This window comes from Kwoniella mangroviensis, chromosome 3 (assembly GCF_000507465.2).
Source record: "Kwoniella mangroviensis CBS 8507 chromosome 3, whole genome shotgun sequence".
In the NCBI taxonomy this organism is placed as follows: Eukaryota; Fungi; Basidiomycota; class Tremellomycetes; order Tremellales; family Cryptococcaceae; genus Kwoniella; species Kwoniella mangrovensis.
The window spans coordinates 37,778-61,922 of NC_088829.1; the positions used below are offsets into that span (position 1 = coordinate 37,778).

Genomic DNA, 24,145 nt, shown 5'->3' on the forward strand with positions numbered 1-24,145 from the left:
AGGTGAAATTTGTATCAAAGAGTTGAATATGAGAAGTAAGAGAAATGCACTGTGTGTTCAACGAGTCTCTATATATAGCTTGACCTCAACGGAAAGGGTCCTCAAGAAGACGAAGAACAAAAAAAAAAAATGTTGCTACGAAATCTTCTGTGGAGCGTGTTTCTCGGTAAATCTCTGAGGGTGACAGAAGAGAGAACACGACCTGGCAATGGCATGGTGATCGAGAAGGCAGGTGTGTGTGACCCTTTCAAGATTTCCCGATTATCTTCTTGACATTTCTTGTATCTGCTTTGCAGCAGATGGGCAGCCGTACCTTTTTCAGTGGAGTGGACAGATTTATACATAAATAGGCGCTCTGATCATGATAGAACCGAAATTTTCATGGATTGAATGACTGAATTCGGCCGATATCAGATAACAGGAGAAATTGTCCTTTTGGCTGCTTCCTGTGAGTTGCTATCGTATCTGATAAAAAAGCGATTCACGAGTTACCCTTAAACCAGATCGGGTGGTTTCGGTCGTGGTCACATTCTTACGACATTGCATGGTTCCTTGAATAAACCAGCGATTCAGTACAGTGAATCGAATTCTTGGCGTCTGGTCCTTTTCCCTTTTTCGTCAAAGCACTCTCACTCGTTTGAGTGGCCTCTGGACATAAAGGCAATAATCACAGTAGCTATATAGACGCTTCGTCTCTAACACCGCAGCATAAGATGTCTTGCTTTCGACCGATACCCAGATTGGTAAGCCCGAATTTGCAGGGACAGACGATCAATCGCAGTACCCTTAGTACCTTTCGTGTGGGAGTTGTCCCCAGACCTCTACCTCTACGAGTAATTAGATCCAATACCAGGAGAGACCATACCTCCTCCTCCTCCTCCTCATTGATCGACGAATGGTCATGCAAACTAACGACTGGCGCTCCGAAATTCACCTACGATACGGTCGATGTCGACCGGATAAGTCAACTGCGCAGGATCTTACCCACAAGACAACAACAACAACAACAACAACAATCTAGTCTGTATTTGGAAGATCTGAAGGAAGATGAAGATTTGGATCCGTCCTTCCATCTGGTCTTGTTTAGACCTAAACCCATGCTGAGAGATTTAGGTTCGGATGGGACCAGTACAGTCAGTGAGAAATCAAGCTAAGTGGAGCGTTATGGATTCGTCATCACACATCATACTTTCTCCTATCTGATCAGACATTTGTGAACTTCGTGTTTGTTTCATTTCGGTCGAAGGGGATGATCTAGTCTGATGATGCGTTGGTTCCACCGGCGCGTCAAAACAGGAATACAATGCTCCACCACCCTACACTCGACGGATGTGGGCGGGAGGTTCGATCGAATGGTCCGCTCTCAACCGTTCGTTGAGAGTTGGTGAAAAGGTCACTCAGATTGTGAATGTACCGAAAGTGGAATTTAAGATGGACATGGTTTTTGTCAATCAGCAATTACGGATTTATCCTGGTACACTCAGTGACCTTGGAGGATTCGACGAAGAGAGTTGGTCGATAAGGGAGATACGTACACATGTTTTTAGGAAAGGACCCACTACTACTACTACCACTTCCACACCCGTCAGACCGGCATCCACACCATCTGAAGATCGCGATAGTATAGTAAGTTCAGACAACTCAGATGTGACATTCACTCATACCCCTTCATCTCCATTGTTATTCTTCTATTCTGCACTCACGTATAACCCTCATAAAGTGCATTATGATCATCCATGGACGATCAACCAGGAAGGTCACCCGAGACCATTGGTTCATGGACCCTTGACAGCTACGTTGTTAGTAGAGCTAGCCAATCTGAATAAACCCAGTGGGAAAAGGTTGAAGATGTTTAGATATAGAGCAACGAGCCCTAGGATAATTGATGATGAGATCAAGCTCATAGGTAATACCACGGAGAATGGAGAAGGAATGGAATTGATGGCTGTTCAGAATGGTAATATCGGGATGAAAGCTGCCATGGAGTATCAATGATGATTAGATAAGATAGGTTGTTTTTGTTTACCAGTAGATCCACCTTGTATCACATGCATGGGGAGTTGATCGTCCTCTGATAAACCTTGATACACGATACACACGACTGGATGCATGAGACATCCCGCCGTTGGCGTCTAGATAGGAGGATGAGTGAAGAGGATGGAGAGGTCTCATTGTTCACTCAGGGAAATTGGAGTGGGATGGGAGCATGACTGAGGAGCGTCTCTTGGCATTTCGTATATCGCATCTATCCAAATGACATCTCATCTTAATTGATAAATCATGTCAAAGATACTGAATACATCTACCGGTGTCACGAGGATAGCTCAAAACTTCCTGGCTTCATCATGTAGTCATCGTCCACATCGACGTTTGTTCTCCTCGGTGGAACTCAAACCACCCGTGTCCAGAAGAGCAATGCTGTATGGTGAGTCTCTTCCACCTCTACTAGCTTGATGGACTGAGAATGTATGCATACACAGTGCCATGCTCTAATCCACGTATGATCGAGAAGTCCTTTGCCAGTCCGGCAGATTCGATAGCGTATGATTTGGAGGATAGCGTCGCTCCTGGAAAGAAGGATGAAGCTAGGAGGTTGATTTCAGAGGTGTTGAACGTGAGTTTTACTTCAATCTCTCAACTATACAGGTAGGTGTGAGTATGTATAACATCCAAACTGTAGAAGCATATCCGCTGAAATATTATTTCAGGGTGACAGGCAACCGAAAGGAGAGATGGTAGCTCGTATAAACGCTATTGGAACAGGCTACGAAGACGATGATCTGAATGCGGTGGTACGTATCACACCCACCTCCCTTCATCTGCTTCCGAGATCACTGATATTCCACCTGAATCAGCTCCCTACAAAAAGCCTCCAGGCTATCGCACTGCCCAAGACCAACTCACCCGACCACATCTCATATCTTATCTCACGGATCAACCAACTTGCACCTCCTCATAAGCGGACCAGCGGTGATCAACCGATCAAGATCATCGCTATGATTGAAAGTGCGAGGGCGATGATTGATATCGAGCGGATAGCGGGTAGTGGGAAAGGTCATCTGGATGCTCTGTTGGTGAGTGAGATCTGTTGCGTCATATATAGGTCAGATGGGGACATATTGACTTGAGTGGATAGTTCGCCGCTGAGGATTGTACGTGTATTTGTCCTCTTCTTCCATCATATCAAAGGGTTACTGATGAGTCACAAGGCAGACTGCGCAGATGTCGGTCTGACACGTACACCCTCCCGGGATGAGCTACTCTATCCAAGATCAAAACTTGTTACCACAACCAAAGCATTCGGACTACAGGCTATCGACTTGGTAGGTCTCATCCAACATACTTATCGCAGTCGATCGACAAGCTGATGAGTCTGTTTCAATTCATAGGTATGTGTGGATTACAAGAATTCCGATACGCTGAGGGAAGAATCAGAAGAAGGCAAAAGACTCGGATTCCATGGCAAGGTGAGCGAGGTGTATCTATCGATAAGAACCGCAGGCTGGACAGTACTGAAGGACTGCTGATTGGATCATAGCAAGCGATTCATCCCAATCAGATAGACATAATCCATCAATCCTTCTCACCAAGTGAACAAGGTGGGTCCATTTCGCGATGCCGACCTGCACAGATATCTCGCTTGCTGAACATCATTCCGTTCCTCAGCTATCCTGAAAGCCGCCCGTGTCAAGTTCTCCTTCGAGCACCACGATAAGCAAGGTAAAGGTGCGTACACCTTGGACGGACAGATGATAGATGCGCCGGTGTACAAGCAGGTGAGTGTGATGTCGTTCATGAAGATATACATCGTCGTGACACACTCAGGAGCTGACAAATGGGGATGGGGCGTACAGGCAATCAAGGTGCTGGCCAAGGCTTATGCGGCTGGACTGAAGATCCCGGATGTACATTTGGAGGATATATGATGGAGGAAGTGTAGCTCCTCATGGTCAGCATGTATCAAGGCAACATCCAACAAGGATGTATCTCTATAGTCTTGCTAGAGTATACTTTGGATATGTTTTATAAACGGGCAAGAGAGAGCTCTACAATCTCGCTGGACAGGTCCAGTGGTCTCGATGGCAGGATACAAGTAGATTTCGATGATTGCAGATGCCATGTACAGCCCAAGTTCCTCACCAAGTCATAAGGACAAGTTGATCCTCACTAACTTACATTCTGAGATAACCTTCTACACTTACTCAACATTGTATAAATCTGTTCAATACCCCTGCCTATCCATCCACCTCTCGACCTGTATCCTACTACTCTCATCCACCTGATCCATAACCTCAATCTCCACGCGTTTCCCGCTCCTCCCAAACCATCCAATCTTTTCGTCTTTCGGGACGACCCCATGCTCTCTCACCAGTCTATTGGACACACTCAGCTCTCTAAGTGAAGCTTGGTTGGACATGACCAATATGGGGAAATGCGGTTCATATTGGAATATTGGCCATTTCAACTTTGATTTTTGACGTGATTGGGGATCTTCATCTGGCATAGGATTTATGAGCACTAGTCCAGACGAAGGGTGATCCTCTATATATGCTTGAGCTAGCAGGGTCGATACTCCTCTAGCGACCAGAATAGGAGGGAAGGGAATAGCGAGTGAACGTATTTCAGTAGATAACGAAGATATCAAAGGAGATATGGATATTTCCTCAGTATCGAGTTCTGAAGTAGGTGAAGGAGGAATGGTGATGTCAATTTCGATCGAGGTGTATCCTTTCTCTGAGAACATAGATGACCATTCCATCCATCTGTCGGGATATAGAACAAGACAGATCAGCGAACCGATGGATTATAACCTAGTGCTTCGCAAGTAACCATAATTGGATGATGGGAAGATTCCTACTCACTCTCCCTCCTCCTCCACTCCTTGCACCTCCGCACCTTTCATCCTCAAAAACACGACGGGGTAAGGACTCTCCCTACTAGCTGCTGGAGAAGGCTGTCTGACTAATCGTCTCGTACATTGTATGTCATTTTTACCCGGGGTGGAACTACCGAAGAACCTCAAGGGTACGATGAAGCTGAATCCTACTGAAAGGGTGAGAGGTCTCAAGGGTTGGAGGATATGTCGTGCTCTCGAGGTGAGGAGTGGCATGGTCGAATGATGGATACAGGCTGACAGTCGTCAAGATTATATTGACATGAACACATAAGTATAGTGATGGTAAATCATTTATCATTTAGAGTCATAAGTTGTATCGTTTATCTGATATGAGAGTGATAGTGACGTCATGCTACACCCCCAACCCACATTCGTGCATGATGACAATGTCAAATAACATATAAACTATATACTCGTATATCATCAATCATATATGCACAAGATGAAGACACGTAGACATGCGAACAAGTACTCTCCTCTCCGACTGATGTGTCGGGTTCAGACGAGTACAAGGGGAAAGAAGTGAGATTGGTCTAAGGCAGAAAAGAGATGTGACATGCTATAATTCCAGATCGCCTAGTCCTGCGTTTGCCATAGTCCGTAGGATTTGCCTGGATTGGTCTGCCAGAGACGGATCGTACCTATGGTGATGATCGACGTGAGCTTGTTGCCGATACAGTACAGAATTCCATAGATACTGTCCAAGCTCAGAAGTACCAACTCACCATCTTCACTCCCACTCGCGTAGACCTCGCCGTCCGGACTATAGCTCGCACAAAGTACAGGTCCATGATGTCCCTTGTACACCTCCTTCTCCTTTCCAGAGTCCAAATCATACACTCTGACCCACGGATCGTTTGTTGACCCAATCACAAATCGATCTCTCGCGAAGGGGTGGAGGGATGCAGAGGTAGGTGGGTGAGGTAGCTCGACGGTGACAGGTGGATGTTGTCTAATATCGATTCGGGGTATCACATTAGCTATGTTATTGAATGATACTGAGACCCGGCTCACCTAAGGATATCCAAGAAATGCACTTTCTTCCCAGCGGTGACGCTCAACGTGCCACCTCCGTGAGCCAATTCCATCGAGGTGATAGATTCTCCAAGATCAAGTTGACCTGTTTGACTCAGTGTTCGAAGATCCCACCATCTGAAAGTATCATTGAGGATATTTGTCAGCTAGCGCTCCACGATAGGGTGAGATAGGTAATTTTGGGGGATGATAAGTGATCCCCATAAGCCTAATGAACGAATATACTCGAAAATAACAAGAACTCACCTGACCAACCCATCCTCTGAAGCACTGACACCCATCGTCCCACCAGAACCCTCATCCCATACCAGACTCCTGACAATCCCGTCACAAGACAGTCCATCGGGTCGACTTCCAAGTAAAAGAGGTTCAGCATCCGGACGACCTAGATCAAACAATCGGATCTTCTTCTCGTGTCCACCCTGTTCAGATGTCAATCAACGATAAGAATCAGCTCGCATGTAGAGCGGTCAACGGCGATGAGCGATGTTACTCACAGTTAACAGGTACTGAGGGGTCTGTTGTGGGTTGAGAGCGACCGATCGTACTATATGATTATGCGAGAAAGTGTGAAGCGCTTCACCAGAGTTGCAATCCCATATCTTACTAGACATACGGGTTCAGATTGTCAGCATATTAAAACTTGACTGAATGGGAGATGGTACTCACGCTGTAAAATCGGCACTTCCCGTTACTGCTTTTGAGGTATCCAATGATATTTTGGATGACCACACGGCTCCCTTGTGACCTGTCGGTTGTAAATGGCGATGTGACGGAAATAAGCTGTATGATAACACATGCATTGAGAACAATTGACAAGCTTACCCAAGAAAGTACCTATCCAATCCCCCAACCAGCTTCGTAACATCGGATTACCATCTTTACACGCTGATATCAATAGGTAAGTTCCGTCGTCGAGTCTGGTCAAGTAGCGAATAATCAGCACAAATGCTCCTGACACAGATAAACCAGAAAGATCACAAGCACACGTTGCACTTACAAGTTGGAAAACGATAGATGAGTCACAGGTCTAGTATGACCCGAGCATAACAGAGGTTGTACCTTGACAGCAGCATTATTATTCTGATCTTGTGGTGCAGGTGTGTTGGAGTGAGAGTGAGGGTTCGAGTTGTATCCGTTGGTGTATGACATGTTTAGGATCTATCTTACCGAAAGGCTTTATATCGGGTTCTGATGCAAAAGGTTGGTGAGAAATAGTAGGCCAGGTGGGATTCGGCAATGAGTATGAGAGCAGCCAGAGCTTATTTTAGGTGGAAATCGGAACAGTCGAGGTCGATGTGGGATGAATTGATGGAATACAGATTGAGAAGGGAATTGAGAGGGATGTCGTCGTTGCCCTCTAGGCAATAGTGATGGTCGATTATGTTTAAAGGGAAGGGTAAGTTACAGTAAGTAGCAGAATTGCTGATGCTGATTTAGGAGATTTATATGTAAGATGTACAGTAGGGTTTGATGATTGTTTGTATGTTGGTGGTTGTTCTTTCTATGACAGTTGGAAGTGGAGATGAGATGAAACGACACAGATGACGCGATGGATGTGTGACTCCTCTGGGGTGATGTATAATACGATACTGGGTATACTTTCGCGTGACAAGGAGTGGTTCGGACTGATGAGCTGCAGAGAGAAGGAGAGGAAGGACTGAAGAAGAGAGGGAGTAGGATGAGGATGAGGATGTTGATGTTGAATGATAGATGATAGTAGATGGATGAATGGATGGATTGACAATATGATGACGCGTAGATGTCCCAAAGTGCCACAAGCCATTCTCCTTTCCATAACGCCGCGTAACTCCGATCTCTCACTGGCATTCAATGTTAAAGACGATAACATCCATAACATCCATAACCTCTGTCCACCTGCATCTTCGCTTATACCCAACAACCTCATTTATCATCAACAATAACAGCCTCACAGGCGTTTACAACCTACCCTCACCGAGCTCAGTCCGACTCCGTCTTTCACAATGAAGCTCGTCAGGTGGGTACATTTCCAGCACAGAGCGGACGGGGAAGATGAGAAGAGGAGGGTCGAGACAAGGATAAGGTGGAGAAGGTTATATGGACGAGGGAAATTGAGTTATGCATAGGTGGAAGCTCTGCTAGACCTCTTATCACATTCGTATCTCCGTCAGAAGAAGGACCAAGGGCCGGTAGGAGAACGTGCGGAACATAGTAGTGACGGGAAGAATGGAGGAGTTGTGATAATATCTCGCAGGATTCCATGCTGACTTGAATATTCTCCTCGTGCCATATAGATTCTTGATGAAGCTCAACAACGAGACGGTCACGATCGAGCTCAAAAACGGTACGATAGTGCATGGCACGATCACCTGTGAGTTGGATTTGAGTCCATCGAAACAGAGGAAGCCAGGAAATCGCTGACTGTTGTCTTCTTCTGTCTGTCCTTCCTTATCCTCACCTTCTTCACTATACATCCAAATATCTCTGTATACTGTATCTGTGCTCTACCATCGCAGCCGTCGACCCTCAGATGAACACCCACCTCAAATCCGTCAAACTCACCTTACGATCCCAGACCACCCAACAACCCCTGTCCTTGGACTCGATAGCGATCCGAGGGAACAACGTCCGATATTACATCTTACCGGATTCGTTACCTTTAGATACGTTGTTGGTGGATGACATGCCAAAGGCTAAGAGGAGGAAGGAAGGTGCCGGTGGTGCTGCTAGAGGTGCTAGGGGTGCGAGAGGTGGTCCCATGAGAGGTGGACCCGGTGGTAGAGGTGGTGGGGGTGGAAGAGGTGGACCAAGAGGTAGAGGACGAGGGTTCTAGGGTGTGTACGGGGCTGTGACATAATGCAGAGGCACGCTATGAGGGGAGGAAGAAGTGATTTAAAAGAGGTTTTATACCATCACTATATTTGTTTAAATAACATATACCCCATTACGTCTCATCTTATTCGCATGATCAGATAATGCAAAAATCGTAAACAATGTACTGTACCATAGAATCAGCATATCTCCCTCTCGGGTGCATACCATTCTCGATTTGGAGTATTTATATATCTGATATAGCTCTCGTGATGACTGCTATGGGGAGTGCGATTCGCCTCCACTCGACATCTTCATCTTGATCTGTTACTTCTTGATGGATTTTTTCACTGATTATATCCGACTTCCTCTTATCAACCACGCCTGCCCTCTACCCAAGCAACAATGTCTACTCGACTTCCTGCGCCGAGCGTAGCAGGCCCTTCCAATACACCTCGTAATCCAGTCAAATTATCAGTAGTCGCTCAACAATCATCGCCCCAAGCATCTTCCTCCAGACGTCCTCTCAATGAGACAGATTACAAGGCCGAAGATGATATCCTGATCAAAGCGGCAGTCAGAAAAGCTCAATTGCAGAGAAGAGTGGACAGATGGATGGACAAGTTGATGGAGGAGACTGTGGACAGGAATACGTTCAAAAAGATTGTGCGTAAAACCGTGGTCATGAGCATCTGCTTAACGATATCTGTCTGAATAGATCTAGCTGATGCTCTTCACCCCGTTTTTAGACTTCTCATCTTACACCCGCACAGTATCAAGAACTCATACACGAGAGACATCTCAACTCTCTATGTTCTTACCCCTTATGCCCAAACAAACCTAGAAGGGAATATTCAGATAAGAAGCGTCTATCGATATCTACCACGAATCGAACGATCAAGGAGAAACAAGGTAACCCCGAAGACGGATTTTGCTGTGAGAAATGCAAGAAGCGATCCGAGTGGGTGGAAAGTACTCTGAGTGAAGAAGCTGTATGGTTAAGGAGGGAGATCAAGGAGGTGGAGTTGCTTGAAGAGCTGGAGGAGAGTGGGATGTTCACTTGGCCCGAGCATGATAAGAGGAAGAGGAGCGAGGGAGTCAAGAATGGATTGAAGTCAAGGAACACTCCCAGTATCTCAAGGACTGATGCCATCACGTCGATGCCCCAACCAGTCCACAATGATACACCAGTCCAGTCGTCCACTCTTCCTCCCAAACCATCGGCTGCTCCGGATAACCCTGTCTCGGCATTAATAGCCAATCTGACAATCCACGAACGACCAACACCGTCGACTCCTCCAATTGCACCATCCATCTCACAGCCGACACCGTCATACTCGTCACCTCCTCCCAAGTCCATTTTCCCTACACCGCAAGCACGAACAACATCTACTCCGGCCAACGCAGCGACAGAGGTCACGCCTCGAGAATCACGTCGAGCTCAAACAGCCCTCATCGGCACATCTTCCAAGCTACTGTCCAATTCGTTCGTCAACGCTACCAGATCCCTTGGCTCAATTGGTCTCTCTCAAGGTGAAAGTGATGTTGACGAAGAGAGCGAAGCAAGTGATTGGGATCATGAGATGGATGGAGGGTGGGATGATGAGGACATGAAAGGGTTTTGGGAAGAGGCGAGGTTGACTAGGGAACTGGTGGAGGAAGAGGAGACAGCGAATAAAGATAGTCGGTCGTAGTGTAAACTATTACGATAAATCCTCGGTGCCATCTTGATCTTGTACTGCCGTGAGACGTTCACCAGTAACGGTCAGTCGTAAGCTTGCGTGCTTGTAAGATGTGTCGTCTCGTGGGTTGAGACGATGCTGAATGCGGAATGTAGATGATGAAGGGAGTCAAGAGACGACGAATGACACCGAAACAGGTCATCGAGGGCAATCACTAATGCACATATAGATGATACGGTGATTCGAGCAGGTCAAAAGTCCATTTGAATACAATGTGAATAGCTATGAGGCAGGATATATAAGCTGCCCCGGAGTGCCGTCAAGTATACAATACAATCTACTCGATGATCTCCCATACTGCGGAAGAAATTTCAAATCAGCGATGATCTTACTGAACAGCTGGACACCTAATCACTCACCTCTTGGGTCCCCTTCGTCCAATTTTGCATCAGCTTCAGGACAATCATCAAGGTCCATAGTGAAGATCGGATCTGTAGTCTTGGCAAGACAGTACTCTTGATCGGACGAACCGTCGAAAGTGTTCTTGATGGAACCGTCGTCCCGGAAAGTCCACCTGTTCAGACAACATCAGCAGATGGAGTGACCATCATTTCAGTCTATTTAAACTTACTCTTGAAATTTATTGCCATCCTCTGGAGCCTCCAGAGTAACGAGAACTCCACCTTGAGACGATTCAAGTACTTTGTCTTTCGAACCTGCCAATTGGATCTTTCCAGGTTGGTCTCTGTTGATCGTCCATTTTGGCGCATCCGCACATTTCTCAGTCGAGGCCCCGAAGCTGTTCGGATCACCTGGGCTGGGCTTCTTACTTAGACAGTCGTCGGTATCTTTCACTCTGAGTTTGACATCTGTTGCTCCTGATCTTTGAACGATCGCAGAGGCTAAGACCGAAGTCAACGCCATGAGAGGAAGGAGAGCAGTGAGGATAATCATGATGGTTTATTCCTATATTATTCTACATAGATGTCACACCAAGTGAGTCAGTTAGCAGCGCAGTTCTGGCATATCTGACATGACGACGGAACTCACAGTACTGATTGTTCACAACTTTCACACAATCGCATAAGACACTGGATGAACGGGATCTATCGATTCGCCTTATATACGCGTGAACTAGATTTGGGTACATGATTGGCAAGGGGCATCAATTGCTTAGTTAAGAAAGGAGGTATGACGATGTAGCGTGTCAAGACACTGGATGGCATCAAGGGATATCCCAGTTGTTCCTTTCATTCGTCAACAATCGGGTTCCTGCCTCTCAAGCAGCGTTTGGTTTTTTTTTTTTTTCAGGTGACTGTGCCATATTGTGGTAATGTAGTTGCGGTCGATCCTGCCTAATCAACCCTGTATGTTACTCATGACTCTTAGATTGCGAAGTGCTGATGTTATAACCGTATCCTGTCCTACTGTTGCCGTTTGTTAGCACGGTCCCGAGATACTAGCTGCATATGGACTTATTGAAAAGTCACATAGGTACAGGGGTGCTACAAACAACTGTCCAGCTCCATTGTCAATCCATGTGGCGCTTCACAGCAGATCGCTTTTGGAGGATTTAAGCAAGTTCCCAGACTGGGTAGTCCAGAAGGTGTTTTGTATCAGCCAATACTCAGCCGTGAAACCGAGTAATGCGATGTATTGTAATACTGTACATACCTTGTTTGATTGTTCCCTCTGGAGCATCACCACCAGTGCCACAAGCTTTGGCTTGTACGATGTTACCTTCCAGCCAGCTCACGCAGACCATCTTGGCGCCTCCAATCGAGATTCTGCCATCGGGATTGATAGCCCATCTATCCAAGGTGTTTCACAGCATCAGCAGCTCCTCTCATCCACTGACTAAAGATGAATAAACATGTGAAAGCAAATTGACTCACTGTTGTCCTGGTTTAGTTGGATCGTAAACACCCGTCGACAGAGGAATGTCAACGCTGACGCCGTCACTCCCATCCAACGCTGATAATTCGTAATCTTGCTGTTCGATTTTCCCAGGCTGAGCCGGAGGTGGAATCTTCCATGAGATGGCTGTATCACAAGGTTCGGTCCATACGCCATTAGTACCTGTGGAGCCGCCGTTCTCTTTCGCTTTGCCTAGACATTGGTTGGTACCTTTCAATCTGAGCTTGCCTGGGCCATCTCGCTTGGTTGGGATGGCAGAGACGGAGGTCAAAGCTAAAAGAGGGAGTAGAGTGGAAATGACGAGCATGTTGGGTAGTTCTGTCGGTATTGAATGAAGTCACACGGTGACTGATATTGGGAGTTTGTCAGGAGTATGCTCTGGGGTGTGCTTCCAAGCCAGCCTGCAGTATTTATACGTCAACTTGACGGATCTCCAGTAGCAAGATTGAAAAGAAAGGGAAGATACTGGACCGAGGTCATGCTATCAAGTCAAGCTGTTTCTCGTGAGATGATCAGTATATTCCCCTGACCATACCTCAATTAAGCGTCGAGATTGTTTCAAGATTGGCTTTGATTGATGAAAGGAGGTAGTGGCCAAGCCTTCCCTAACCGAGCTGATCAATCCGGAGGCTGACTTGGCAGAGATAGATCATCCATCACTGACTTATCGGTCTCGCAGACATACGTCCGTCCGTCAGTCATCGTCGCTAACGTACTACCTACGTCAGTAAAGCAATCGGAGGGGTCAATTGATGAATTCATCGTTACCATTTAGAAAGAAGGAGGAACGTCAGTATAATGATATATTATATACTCTTCCTTCCACAAGATGATCTCCTGATTATGCCAAATGAGGTCTCCGAACATGATCGTTCCACATAGGGTGGTTGGTGACTGAGGATCCCTATTCATACAACAAGGAGAGCTAATTTCAAAGGGTGGTCGAGAAACAGGTCTGATTTGGGAAGATTGTAGGAACGTTATGGTTGGGAGCGAGTCATCGTGAGGATGTCATGAGACTTGAGTAGGTGATGGAAGGTATACTCAAAAAGCCGTGCGAGGTACTTGAGGTAATCCTATACGCCCGATGAAGGCATATGTTAGCGATAGCATACAGATACAAAGCAACCGGGTGGATGCCATGGTGCATGATGCAGGGATCGAGGTCCGAGTGTCATTGAAACCATGTACACAACTGATACGATTGTGACCTGATATGGAATATGAACTCACCTTTCGATACCTCCTTTGCTTTATTGCCCTGCTCTTTCCTTCTCAATTCGTTCTTCCTCATCTCGAATATATGCCTGTGTAATTGGAATTTGCGATGTGTCGGATTTTGAGGTGTGGACGAAGTAGGTATGGAAGGTGTCGAAGAAGATTTAGGTGAATCGACTACCTTTACATCGTTTCCCTTCTCCTTCTCTTGCTCATCTTTGCCTTTATCTTTATCCTTATCCTTATCCCCCTTGTCAGATTTACGAGCCTCTCGCTGATGATAATCCGCTATCACTTTCTTGATGTCGTCTGCTGATGGACCGGGGGTAGATGCGGGTGTAGGGATGGGTGATGCGCTGTGGTCATTGTAGAAATGTCGTCATGTTAGGGGACTTACGGTCAGTCTCTCAATGGGAGTTAACTCACAAGCCACCGTATATGAGTTATGCAGCAGTTGATCAGCTGTGTACCACAGTGTCGATGTTGAATTCACCCACCTATCCGTCAGATGTCCATCGCAACTATACAAGAAATCTTCCGTCTTGAGAGTCGCTAACACCGTCGTAGTGGGCCTATTGCATATGTAGCATGGTCTCGGTGTACCTGTTTTCTATAGATGGGCAAATGATATTGAGTCATCAGCTACGTGGATGACAGAGGTGTTGATGGAGACATGTTGAGGGATCAGCGATGATCGTTGACTGACCCTTTCGTAGTAGATATTTTGTAGCTGACTCGAGCTTGCTGTTGCCATCTTGATGAGTGAGTTGATTCGATATAGTGACACAGGCTGACTAACACTGGGTATGGAAGAGGAAACTGGTTATAAAGATCTAACAAAGCTAGCGAGAAGATGCAACAAGAACAGAGAGATGAATGTTGTTTTGTTGACACGTCGTGGTTCACCTCCACTAATCTTGGTTACTTCGCTATGGTGGAGATGAAGCATTTGGAACGTACAGGACCAATTCTTTCTCAGTTGCATGCATCCAAACCGGTATTCTATATACTATAACAAAGATCTATCTACTCTAGTCCCTCTAGTCATGAGGGAAGTAGGAAGAATAAGCATTCAAAGCGGGTTGACCACCCAAGTGGATATACAAAACATTGGACCCCTCCTTGATCGATCCTTCCTCTATCAACTTGATCATACCTGCCAATGATTTACCTTCGTACACCGGGTCAGTGATGAATGCATCGGTGTTAGCTCCGACTATAGCAGCAAATACAAATCAGTATCAGCCTTTGGCTATAAACTGATATATCAAGGGAAGAAAGACAACTCACGTCTCATCGCTTTGATAGTCTCATCATCAGGTATACCATAGATACCAGCATGGAACCTTTCATCCAAAACTACATCGCTTTCTTCAATGACCAGATCTTCATCCAGAAGCTTGGCAGTGTTGGAAGCGATTCGATGGACTTGGGATTTGGTTTGAGCGGGTTTACCAGAGGCATCGATTCCTATAACTTTCCTCTTCCTACCTTCGGCTACCGCACCGACGATGGTTCCAGCATGGGACGATCCGGTAACGGAGCAGACAACAATGGTATCGAAGAAGATTCCCAGAGCTTTCTCTTGCTCGGCAACCTCAACGACCATGTTGACGAATCCTAATCCACCTAGAGGGTGATCGGAAGCACCGGCTGGAATGTAGCTGCGGGTTGCACGGAGGTAAGGATCAGTCAGAGTTCAGATCAGAAGGACATTAATCCCAACTCACTATGGTTTACCACCTTTATCTTGAACATCCTTGAACGCAGCTTCCGTAGCAGCCTTATGACCGATATCGAAAGTCTCTTGGTTCAACCTGACATCACCACCCATCAATCTGGACAGGAGGATGTTACCAGTCTCGGCGTAAAGAGGTAAGTCGATGGGTACCCATTTCTCTTGGACGGTGACGGCTGTGTAGATCGGACGATATAGTCAGCGGATAGGTTCTTTGGATATATGGAGACCGAAGATGATGAAGAGAGGAAGGAGGATGACCTATTGATGTTACTACTCACCGTTCAATCCTGATGCAACGGCCGTGGCAGTGACTGCTCTAGTATGGTTGGACTGTACACCACCAACCGACACGAGGGTATCACATCCTTTTGATCTAGCATCGGCAACGAGATATTCGAGCTGATAGCAATGGTATCAGCGAGTGATTCAGAGTATATTACACAGTATGCACACATAATCAAATAGTTCAACTCACCTTTCTGACTTTGTTACCACCATATGCCAAACCGGAATTACAATCTTCCCTCTTCGCGTAGATATTCACTTTCCCACCGAGGTGCTTGGTCAATCCTGATAAGTGGGAAATGGGAGATGGACCGAACTGTACGGAACAATCCTATCGACTACGATGTCCCACTCATGCTACGATGTGATGACACTCACGAGGAACTTCTCTTTGGGAATGGATTGTAGTTTCTCGATGTATTTGGGTTGATCGGACATTGTTGAGACTGGCAAGTAAATAGAATGATGTTTAAGTAATAAGATGCAGTAATGAAGATACGTCTAATCCGCCCTCACGCATCCTCCTCCCATTCCCTCTTTATATGTACCCTATGCCTATGCATTTGGCTTTGCCTTGTGGGAGTGAGAGATAAGGAGGGCGAATCAACGGTGAGAATGGATATTTCAGCATGGAATTCACCGGAGTCTCGGTATCTTATGGTTTAGTGCAAAACAGTTTAGCCGAGTACTCGACATAGTAACACAGTATTCCGAATAATATACATGTATGGGAAGGTCCATGAGCACGCAAACAGCTATTCAGACCATTCCGAATAGCCCGGATCGAGTCGATAGAAGCTCAAGGAGAAGAGGAAACAGGATGAGGTTTTAGACAGTATGATCAGACTTTAATACAGATGCTCTCGGAGTCCTCGTTGAGAAGCCATGAAGCCATCCAGATATATTCGGACAGCATCCACTACTCAATCAAATGCCACCTTGATGCAATGTATTCATTCACGACTTGGATCGAAGGTATAACATATATATTTTTGTTAGAGGATAGAATAAAATGCAATGTTTCGATTGATCCGTAGATGTTCTTTGTGTCTCTTTTCTTTTCTTGTTTTTTGCTCCTACGCTTCTGCACACCCTGCCATGACGGTTCCACCAGGGTGAAACATCTTCACATCCTCATCTTCCGATATACACTCCACTCCTCAATTGTACTCGGCGCAACTAATCTCTCACCATAGCTCTGCTTCCCGCTGACACTCTGCTTTTTCTTTGATTGAACCGTTGATTTTGATCGATCCCTCCATTTGACTACTAATGTTCGCCAATGGGAGGAACCATCTAGTACCGATTTTGTAGATTTGACCACTCTTAGAAGACTATAAAGAGGAGGATCACGCGAGTCAGCAATGGAATCGAGATTTTCCAGTGAAATAACCCACGTAAATCACCCAGTCCAGCGGCATCAAGACCAGAGTTCTCTTTGACGCCTAACTCGAAGTCTACGTGAATCACACGAATCAGCAACTATCACTGTCCAACCTCGAATGCCATATACACTCACAACCGTAGATAATGGTAGTGGCCATCAAAATACCCGTACCACTTCCGAGAGCACCCATCATATCAGCCAAGACGGAGAGTAGACCGAGGGTAGCTCCACCAAAGGCAGCAGCGGTGGGGATGACCCTCTTGAGTTCCTTGTAGATTGACGCTTCTCTGTGTCCAGCAAGAGTCATATTTTGATCTTTGAGTTGCTTGGCGACGTCTCTTGGTCCCGAACCTGACACTTCAATCCAGGTCTTGGAGAAGATGGCGCAGGCTGTGACGATGAATGCGATGTAGACGACGGTGTGGAATGGATCTTGGATCGCTTTGGTCAAGGAGTGAGGAGCGGACATATAGTAGGCGATACCGGAGACGGCTGAGAGTTGAGAGGGTACTTCTTCCATTGGCTAGGGTGATGGAAAAGAGAATCAGCATTGGGGTATCGCGACGAGAGTCAAGCGAAAAGAGGGTTTGTTTCGACTTACCTCCCATACACCTAACAATCTAACCAAGAAGTTGTTAGGGAATCTTGACGATAACATTTGACTGATCAAGAAAACATTGGAAGTCAAAGCAGATTCCAACATGATTGGCATGTTGGAGGTGTAGAAGAGCTTGACGGGGTAGGAACCTCTTTGACCTCTCATCTTGGAAGATTTGATTGGAATTTCGATTCTGAATCCCTGGAGGTAGATGACCAAAGCGAAGACTACAACTGTGGCCAACAAGTTCATGACATTTGGTAGTCTTTCCCTGTAAAAGGCTTCTTTGAGAGCTCTGGTCTTGTCGTTCCAAGTGAAAAGCAAGTGGAAGAGAGCGATGATAGCACCTTCAAATTCTGGTCCTCTTCCGGTGTTGACGGTGTTAGGGGAGAAGGCTTTCCAGATGATCGACTCGCAAATGTTGGTAGCGATGAACAAGGAGATACCAGATCCGAGACCGTAACCTTTGGTGAGGAGTTCATCGAGAAGGATGACGATGAGTGACGAGGAGACGAGTTGGAGGATCAAGAGGAGACAGACACCGGGACCGAGGGAGGAGGGGGAACCGTAGAGACCGGTGAGGACGTAGACGGTGGCTTGACCGAGGGCAATGATCATGGCAAATACTAGGGTGAACAGGTCAGCATGATGACATTGCTAGTTGGTGGACAAAGAGCAATATGACCATATTGAGTATTGGGAAGAGCGTGAGGTAGAACCAGGATACGGAAGACATGTCATCGTGATGAATGAAGTGGAATGATAACGACGTAACGCTGTTAGTGATATACACTCACACTTTTGAGCAGCTCCGAACAACGCTCTATCATCCTTCAAGCTGAAATCAACGTCGATCAACTGAGCTCCAGCGAGCAATTGCATGATCATACCGGATGTGACGATCGGTGTGATACCCAATTCCATCAAGGTACCTCTGTTTGAAGCAAGGATCGCTCTGAGCCAGTACAGTGGATCCGAACTGTCCGATGACATGATACCGTACAGAGGCACTTGAGAGCAGACCAAGAAGATGAGTAGGGTGGTAGCTGTCCATAACACTTTATGGTTGAATACGACCTATTCATCCGTCAATGATCATCAGCCCATGTTGTCACAACAAACAGTCTTATAAGTGGGCATACCTTCTTCTCCGGAGCAGTGACCTCTGGGAGGATGCTCATGAAAGGTCGAACGAGCTCGAGGAAGCGGACTAGGTAATACGAGTAGAGTAGGGTCAGCTCCAAGGTTTACATTTGACGTGTCACTCGACGATAATAAATAGCAGAAGCACACTTACAACCCATTTTGACCGAGTTACCAGGTGAGAGAGGAGCCGAGCTGGTCAGAGGGGAGACGAGGGTGGTATGGATGTATGAATGAGAGTGGTGTATATGACGAGTAGAACAAGAATGATATGGAATGTTTAGTTGTTAGTTAGGGTGGTGTCGTGGAACCCAATGTCCGCTTTTGGTTGGTAGGGATACTTTGATTACGTAACCACAAACCAGCCAGTGTGGTGCCCCGCATAGTGACATCCTCCATTTTAGCCCAAGAATTTTCAACGATGAAGACTGAAGATGAGATGAAACTCCATCATACATATACATATCACATATACACACCCATACACCATGTCGACCATAGCAGAACCACCTTCAGTAGACTCTACAGCCACGGCCAGGCCAGAGACGACTTTGTCTGCCAGACCACTCCCGGCGGGGACAGCCCCTATCAAGCCAGAGTGAGCGGTATCTCTTATCTTACTGCTACAACAACCAGCTGACCATTTCAACCGCAGATACCTGATACACCAGACACCCCTTGTCGACTCATCATCCACCTCCGCATTGAACAATCTCGACACCGACGATCTGGCTGAAGGAGTTACGACCTCGGGATCAGGCGATGCAAGGGATAACAAACGACGTAAACCAAACAAGAAAGAACGTAAAGGCCAGAACAAGGCTAGGCATTTCCCAGTGATCAGAGAGACCAACGTCAAGATCTGCAAAGCATGGGAGACGACCGGATCTTGTGAGAGAGGTGAATCATGTAAATTCGCTCATAGTTGGGATGGTTATTTCGACATCAAACCTAAAGATGTATACCTCAACTTCGATGGTAAACTCCAAGATCAACCTCCCTATGCGGAAGATAAGGAAGATGAAGGTGGTGAAGACATAATAGGAAGTAGAATCAATCTATCGACTACGTGTCCTGTACTGAAAGACCTGGGTTATTGTCCTTATGGCTGGAGGTGTAGATTTTTAGGTGGTCACGTTAAGAAGATACAGGATCAGTCTGGGGAAAATGGTGCATCGACTTCGTCAGGACCTATCACTCGATTGGGTGGATGGGAGCTACTCAATCTGTCTACCGGCGAGAAAGAAGGGAGTAGATGGAAACATGGCGAGACGAATTGGGTCGATTGGGATGTTATAAATAGTCTGAAGAGGAATGAGGTGAGTAATTTTTGATCCATCTCTTGGCGTTGGTGCCAAATTGCCCCTAAGACACTACACTGTCTTATCCTACGAAATACAATACTGATTTCATTCTGGATATCATTAGTACGACTTCCCCTTCTCCCGAGCGTATCTATCCAAAGTCGAACCTGAGAAACCATTCACTCTATCCAATTCCAAACCCAAATATTCAAAACAGCCCAAGAACAAACGCAAGGCCGTTTCACCTATGGACGAAGAATCAGCTATGAATGTGTCAGAGGAGGCGGCTATGAACAATGAAGAAGACTCTTTGAATGAGGATGGGGCCAATGTGGAAAAAGAGAAAGAGGAAGAAAAGGGTCATATTGTTGGAGAAAGCGAAGTTATGGATGTTCCGCTAAGACCTGAAGAGAAGAAGAGGTTGAACTGGGAAGGAGGAAGGTATCTGGCTCCATTGACTACAGTTGGTAATCTGGTAAGTGGTCGTTCACCTTTTTATTACATATAACATCAGAACATTACACACTGTATACCTGCACATGCTGATCTTTGTCAAATCATACCTAGCCATTCCGTCGACTTTGTGTCGATTACGGAGCGAACATTACCATATCGGAAATGGCGTTGGCGCAACCTTTAGTATCAGGACATAACGATGAATGGGCTTTATGCAGAAGACACGAGAGTGAAAAGATGTTTGGTGTTCAACTAGCAGGCGGTTTCGCAAATAGGATGGTACCTGCTGCGGAATTGATCAAGAATACTTTACATGGGGGAGTAGACTTTGTGGATATAAACATGGTAGGTGGCGTCAATACCACTTCAACCGAAGTACGGTACTGATATGCCATGACAGGGCTGTCCGATCGACTTGGTCTTCAATCAAGGTGCCGGAAGTGCTTGTGAGTGGAAATTGAGATTGAAATTGTATGGCTCATACTGACATCTGTTTGCCCTCCAATAGTGATGGACGCTCCTGGACGTTTGGCTAAGATGATGGTGGGAATGAACCGAGCGCTAGGGGATAGTAAGTTGGCAACTAAGGCTATGTCCTACAAGTTATTGACATTTTCTTGCTTTCAAAAGTACCGCTCACTGTTAAATTTGTAAGTACTTCTATGGAACTCTTCCAGGTTGAACAAGCAGTGAATGGCTGACAAAATGATAACTCATAGCGAACCGGTGTTGCCAACGGAAAGCCGAATGCTCACAAACTCATACCGCGATTCGCTACTCAGTGGGGTGCTGGTGCTTTGACTGTGAGTTTGTTGGCGTTCATCCGACATACCCCCTCAAAACATCGACTAATGGGTAAATATGTATAGCTTCACGGTAGATCCAGGCAACAGCGTTATTCAAAACTAGCAGATTGGGACTATATCAAAACCTGCGCCGACACATTGAGGGAATCACTGAAAGATGCCAACTTAGCACCAGTACCTATATTCGGAAACGGAGATTGCTTCTCTGCTCAGGGGTATTACGAAGAGATGGAGAAATCAGGTGTGGACGGAGTGATGGTCGCTCGAGGTGCTTTGATCAAACCTTGGATTTTCACTGAGATCAAGGAGAGGAGGGAATGGGATATATCCGCTACGGAGCGGTTGGAGGGTATACGAAAGGTGAGTAAGGGGTGGTCAAGCAGATCAAAGTTTAGGATTTTCATGCTGATTTCTCGCTGATGATTATATTTCCCTAGTACGCTGAATTCGGTTTATCCCACTGGGGTTCAGACACTCAAGGTATCAACACCACCCGACGATTCTTATGTGAAGCTCTATCCTTCCAATGTCGTTATGTCCCCTTGGGTATCCTGGAGAGATTGCCAGCCAAGTTGAATGAGAGACCACCAGCATACAGGGGAAGGAACGAATTGGAGACGTTGCTCAGTTCACCTTTCTCCAATGATTGGGTCAAGATCTCGGAGATGTTCTTGGGTAAAGTAGACGATGGGTTCAATTTCATACCCAAACATAAGTCGAACGCTTATGGGAATGAAGAGGCTCAGGGGTGAGGTGATTGTGTTGTAATATGTGCTAGAAACCATGCATTCTTGGTATACTTTACTGTTAACACATCTTACCGCATCACCTTCATGTATTACCCTGTATGATGTTCGCGTTATCATCTGGGATGTGATCTCGGACGAGTTGTAATGGCGTGATTGGATGATCTGATGATGATTTATCACTCCATCATATCATCGGTCAAACCCGAATCCGAACCGTACAAACACCGAACATCCGGATCTCACTTTTCAATCCACTTTTCTCCCTGTTGCACTCATTGCAATCATTCAATCAACCACCTCGATTCCTATAATCCAGTTGACTTGATAGATAATCACCGCTCCAACGTAATAATGATGGCCCCCTCCCTCTCCAATCTCATCATCACCTGCCCGCTCTCCCCTGAGAAGCTTGCAGAGGTGAAAACGCACTTCAAGTCGGTCCATCATTACCCGCCAGGTGGTAAAGACAAAGTACCCAAGGAGCTGGCGGCGCAAGCAGATGTATGGTATAGTAACTACACGGGTATTCCTGATTATCTGAAGTTCGAGGATATACCGAATTTGAGATTGGTTCAATTGACAAGTGGTGAGTTTGAGCACTCTTCTTCCATAGATGCGATCCCTCATATGGAGCCTATACCATCTTTTCATCCGTTTGACGATGTTCGTTTTCCACCCATTTGTCTCAGTCCGTGTCAAGTGAAGGGAACCTTGCTCATATGTATCAATTGTCCACTTGCAGCCGGAGCAAATACCGCTCTAAAATCACCAGCACTCAACAGCGAACAAGCCTTGAAACAGATCACCATCTCCTCTGCGTCAGGTATCCATTCGTTGAGTATACCTCAATGGATCCTGTCGCAAAGTATCAGCTGTGAGTGATTCATTAGTGATATCATGACGCACGCTGCTGCACGAATGATACATGAAGGATGAGAGCTGAGTGATCGAATTGGAATTTAGTGTACATGCACCTTTACCTGCAAACTTATAATCTCAGAGTGAGTCTACCTCCCCTGTTTGGCACCTATGGTCGAGTACTTTGAAGTGTTACTGCTGCTGACTACCGGCTCTACTTTCATAGCATACGCAAAAATGGGCTCGAGAGATCCCTCAACTCCCACCTCCCCCTCCTGGAGATTTCGGTAATTCTGGAAGAACGCTGTACGGCAAGACCGCTGGATTGCTAGGTTACGGACATATCGCCAGAGAGACAGCTAGACTCCTCAAAGCTTTCAACGTGAATGTCATTGCTGCGAACTCGACTGGGGAGAAAAGGAAGGACGAAGGGTTTATCATCCCTGGAACGGGTGATGAAGAAGGTGAGCATGATCGTAACTACCCTTGTAAAGGTTAATTCGCTCTATGATCATACATGGTGCTGACTCTGTATTGATCCAGGTGTGATCCCATCGGCTTACTATTCGACCAATGATCCCCAGTCTTTCAAGACTTTCCTGAGCAAATCGGATATCTTGATTGCTAGTTTGCCTTCAACCCCTCAGACTATAGATTTGTTGAAGGATGAGCATTTCGGTGAGCACAACGCGCGGCCGCTACGATACGTACACATCTGACCATTCGGGAAACTTTAGAGGCGTTACCCAAAGATGCTATCTTGATCAACGTAGGAAGAGGTGACCTGTTCAAGTCTGGTGAGTGATACGATGACATCAATTGATCTCATCGTTCTATCACTCCCTTGTTCTAATGACAATCACTGACAACGATGTGCTCTCTCATTAGAAACACTTATCAAAGCTCTGGATCAAGGTCATCTCTCCGGTGCAGCACTGGACGTGACAGACCCAGAGCCTTTAACCGACGGTCACCCTCTATACACCCACCCATTGGTCACTATCACACCGCATACTTCTTCCAACGTAAAAGGTTATTTCGAAGTTGGAGCTGATCTGTTATTAGAAAATGTGAAAAGGGTACGCGAGGGAGGTAAACCTATCAACAAGGTTGATCCGGAGAAGGGTTATTAGATGATCGAACTAGGAACTGGCCATGATAGAGGGAAAGCTTGACTGCATTGTTGATACATAGATAGTGGATATAACAAATAAAGATCTGATGCATACACTGGGGTATTTGGTCTTAATCTGCCATCGTCTACCATGTCTGTAGA

The 24,145-nt window shown here is 46.1% G+C and overlaps 13 protein-coding genes across 13 annotated transcripts; 6 read left to right on the forward strand and 7 right to left on the reverse strand.

The window, feature by feature from the left end:
• Positions 1-713: 713 nt before the first annotated feature.
• On the forward strand, positions 714-1,995 carry I203_107828 (uncharacterized protein; the record flags this gene model as incomplete). The annotated part of the gene is made up of 2 exons (XM_065518265.1): positions 714-1,133; positions 1,297-1,995. 2 exons carry the CDS (start codon positions 714-716, stop codon positions 1,993-1,995), a joined length of 1,119 nt encoding a protein of 372 aa, XP_065372630.1.
• Positions 1,996-2,280: 285 nt separating this feature from the next.
• I203_107829 (uncharacterized protein) lies at positions 2,281-3,926 on the forward strand (the record flags this gene model as incomplete). The annotated part of the gene is made up of 10 exons (XM_019151758.1): positions 2,281-2,425; positions 2,481-2,614; positions 2,709-2,792; positions 2,856-3,074; positions 3,137-3,152; positions 3,214-3,323; positions 3,390-3,467; positions 3,539-3,599; positions 3,667-3,776; positions 3,855-3,926. The coding sequence occupies 10 exons, from the start codon at positions 2,281-2,283 to the stop codon at positions 3,924-3,926; spliced, it is 1,029 nt and encodes a 342-aa protein (XP_018998940.1).
• Positions 3,927-4,222: 296 nt separating this feature from the next.
• On the reverse strand, positions 4,223-5,110 carry I203_107830 (uncharacterized protein; the record flags this gene model as incomplete). Its single annotated transcript, XM_019151757.1, has 2 exons — positions 4,223-4,763; positions 4,863-5,110. The coding sequence occupies 2 exons, from the start codon at positions 5,108-5,110 to the stop codon at positions 4,223-4,225; spliced, it is 789 nt and encodes a 262-aa protein (XP_018998939.1).
• Positions 5,111-5,473: 363 nt separating this feature from the next.
• Positions 5,474-7,084, reverse strand: I203_107831 (uncharacterized protein; the record flags this gene model as incomplete). Its single annotated transcript, XM_019151756.1, has 8 exons — positions 5,474-5,538; positions 5,623-5,849; positions 5,912-6,049; positions 6,179-6,354; positions 6,430-6,538; positions 6,602-6,680; positions 6,758-6,852; positions 6,933-7,084. 8 exons carry the CDS (start codon positions 7,082-7,084, stop codon positions 5,474-5,476), a joined length of 1,041 nt encoding a protein of 346 aa, XP_018998938.1.
• Positions 7,085-8,215: 1,131 nt separating this feature from the next.
• Positions 8,216-8,747, forward strand: I203_107832 (uncharacterized protein; the record flags this gene model as incomplete). Its single annotated transcript, XM_019151755.1, has 2 exons — positions 8,216-8,285; positions 8,431-8,747. The coding sequence occupies 2 exons, from the start codon at positions 8,216-8,218 to the stop codon at positions 8,745-8,747; spliced, it is 387 nt and encodes a 128-aa protein (XP_018998937.1).
• A 383-nt stretch (positions 8,748-9,130) lies between these two features.
• On the forward strand, positions 9,131-10,419 carry I203_107833 (uncharacterized protein; the record flags this gene model as incomplete). The annotated part of the gene is made up of 2 exons (XM_019151754.1): positions 9,131-9,391; positions 9,475-10,419. The coding sequence occupies 2 exons, from the start codon at positions 9,131-9,133 to the stop codon at positions 10,417-10,419; spliced, it is 1,206 nt and encodes a 401-aa protein (XP_018998936.1).
• A 325-nt stretch (positions 10,420-10,744) lies between these two features.
• I203_107834 (uncharacterized protein) lies at positions 10,745-11,361 on the reverse strand (the record flags this gene model as incomplete). The annotated part of the gene is made up of 3 exons (XM_019151753.1): positions 10,745-10,764; positions 10,827-10,981; positions 11,039-11,361. 3 exons carry the CDS (start codon positions 11,359-11,361, stop codon positions 10,745-10,747), a joined length of 498 nt encoding a protein of 165 aa, XP_018998935.1.
• Positions 11,362-11,980: 619 nt separating this feature from the next.
• On the reverse strand, positions 11,981-12,631 carry I203_107835 (uncharacterized protein; the record flags this gene model as incomplete). The annotated part of the gene is made up of 3 exons (XM_019151375.1): positions 11,981-11,997; positions 12,082-12,218; positions 12,303-12,631. The coding sequence occupies 3 exons, from the start codon at positions 12,629-12,631 to the stop codon at positions 11,981-11,983; spliced, it is 483 nt and encodes a 160-aa protein (XP_018999270.1).
• Positions 12,632-13,368: 737 nt separating this feature from the next.
• On the reverse strand, positions 13,369-14,296 carry I203_107836 (uncharacterized protein; the record flags this gene model as incomplete). Its single annotated transcript, XM_019151376.1, has 4 exons — positions 13,369-13,400; positions 13,558-13,898; positions 14,040-14,152; positions 14,249-14,296. 4 exons carry the CDS (start codon positions 14,294-14,296, stop codon positions 13,369-13,371), a joined length of 534 nt encoding a protein of 177 aa, XP_018999271.1.
• Positions 14,297-14,582: 286 nt separating this feature from the next.
• I203_107837 (1-aminocyclopropane-1-carboxylate deaminase) lies at positions 14,583-16,006 on the reverse strand (the record flags this gene model as incomplete). Its single annotated transcript, XM_019151377.1, has 6 exons — positions 14,583-14,758; positions 14,833-15,206; positions 15,273-15,456; positions 15,562-15,682; positions 15,759-15,884; positions 15,947-16,006. 6 exons carry the CDS (start codon positions 16,004-16,006, stop codon positions 14,583-14,585), a joined length of 1,041 nt encoding a protein of 346 aa, XP_018999272.1.
• Positions 16,007-16,894: 888 nt separating this feature from the next.
• On the reverse strand, positions 16,895-18,857 carry I203_107838 (protein transporter SEC61 subunit alpha; the record flags this gene model as incomplete). Its single annotated transcript, XM_065518266.1, has 7 exons — positions 16,895-16,902; positions 16,966-17,025; positions 17,088-17,478; positions 17,557-18,179; positions 18,351-18,630; positions 18,696-18,763; positions 18,851-18,857. The coding sequence occupies 7 exons, from the start codon at positions 18,855-18,857 to the stop codon at positions 16,895-16,897; spliced, it is 1,437 nt and encodes a 478-aa protein (XP_065372631.1).
• Positions 18,858-19,184: 327 nt separating this feature from the next.
• Positions 19,185-22,014, forward strand: I203_107839 (uncharacterized protein; the record flags this gene model as incomplete). Its single annotated transcript, XM_019151379.1, has 10 exons — positions 19,185-19,294; positions 19,352-20,015; positions 20,125-20,475; positions 20,568-20,801; positions 20,857-20,902; positions 20,965-21,027; positions 21,087-21,106; positions 21,176-21,259; positions 21,326-21,622; positions 21,700-22,014. 10 exons carry the CDS (start codon positions 19,185-19,187, stop codon positions 22,012-22,014), a joined length of 2,184 nt encoding a protein of 727 aa, XP_018999274.1.
• Positions 22,015-22,365: 351 nt separating this feature from the next.
• Positions 22,366-24,002, forward strand: I203_107840 (uncharacterized protein; the record flags this gene model as incomplete). The annotated part of the gene is made up of 7 exons (XM_019151380.1): positions 22,366-22,597; positions 22,754-22,885; positions 22,975-23,012; positions 23,096-23,333; positions 23,413-23,547; positions 23,607-23,666; positions 23,758-24,002. 7 exons carry the CDS (start codon positions 22,366-22,368, stop codon positions 24,000-24,002), a joined length of 1,080 nt encoding a protein of 359 aa, XP_018999275.1.
• Positions 24,003-24,145: the final 143 nt, after the last annotated feature.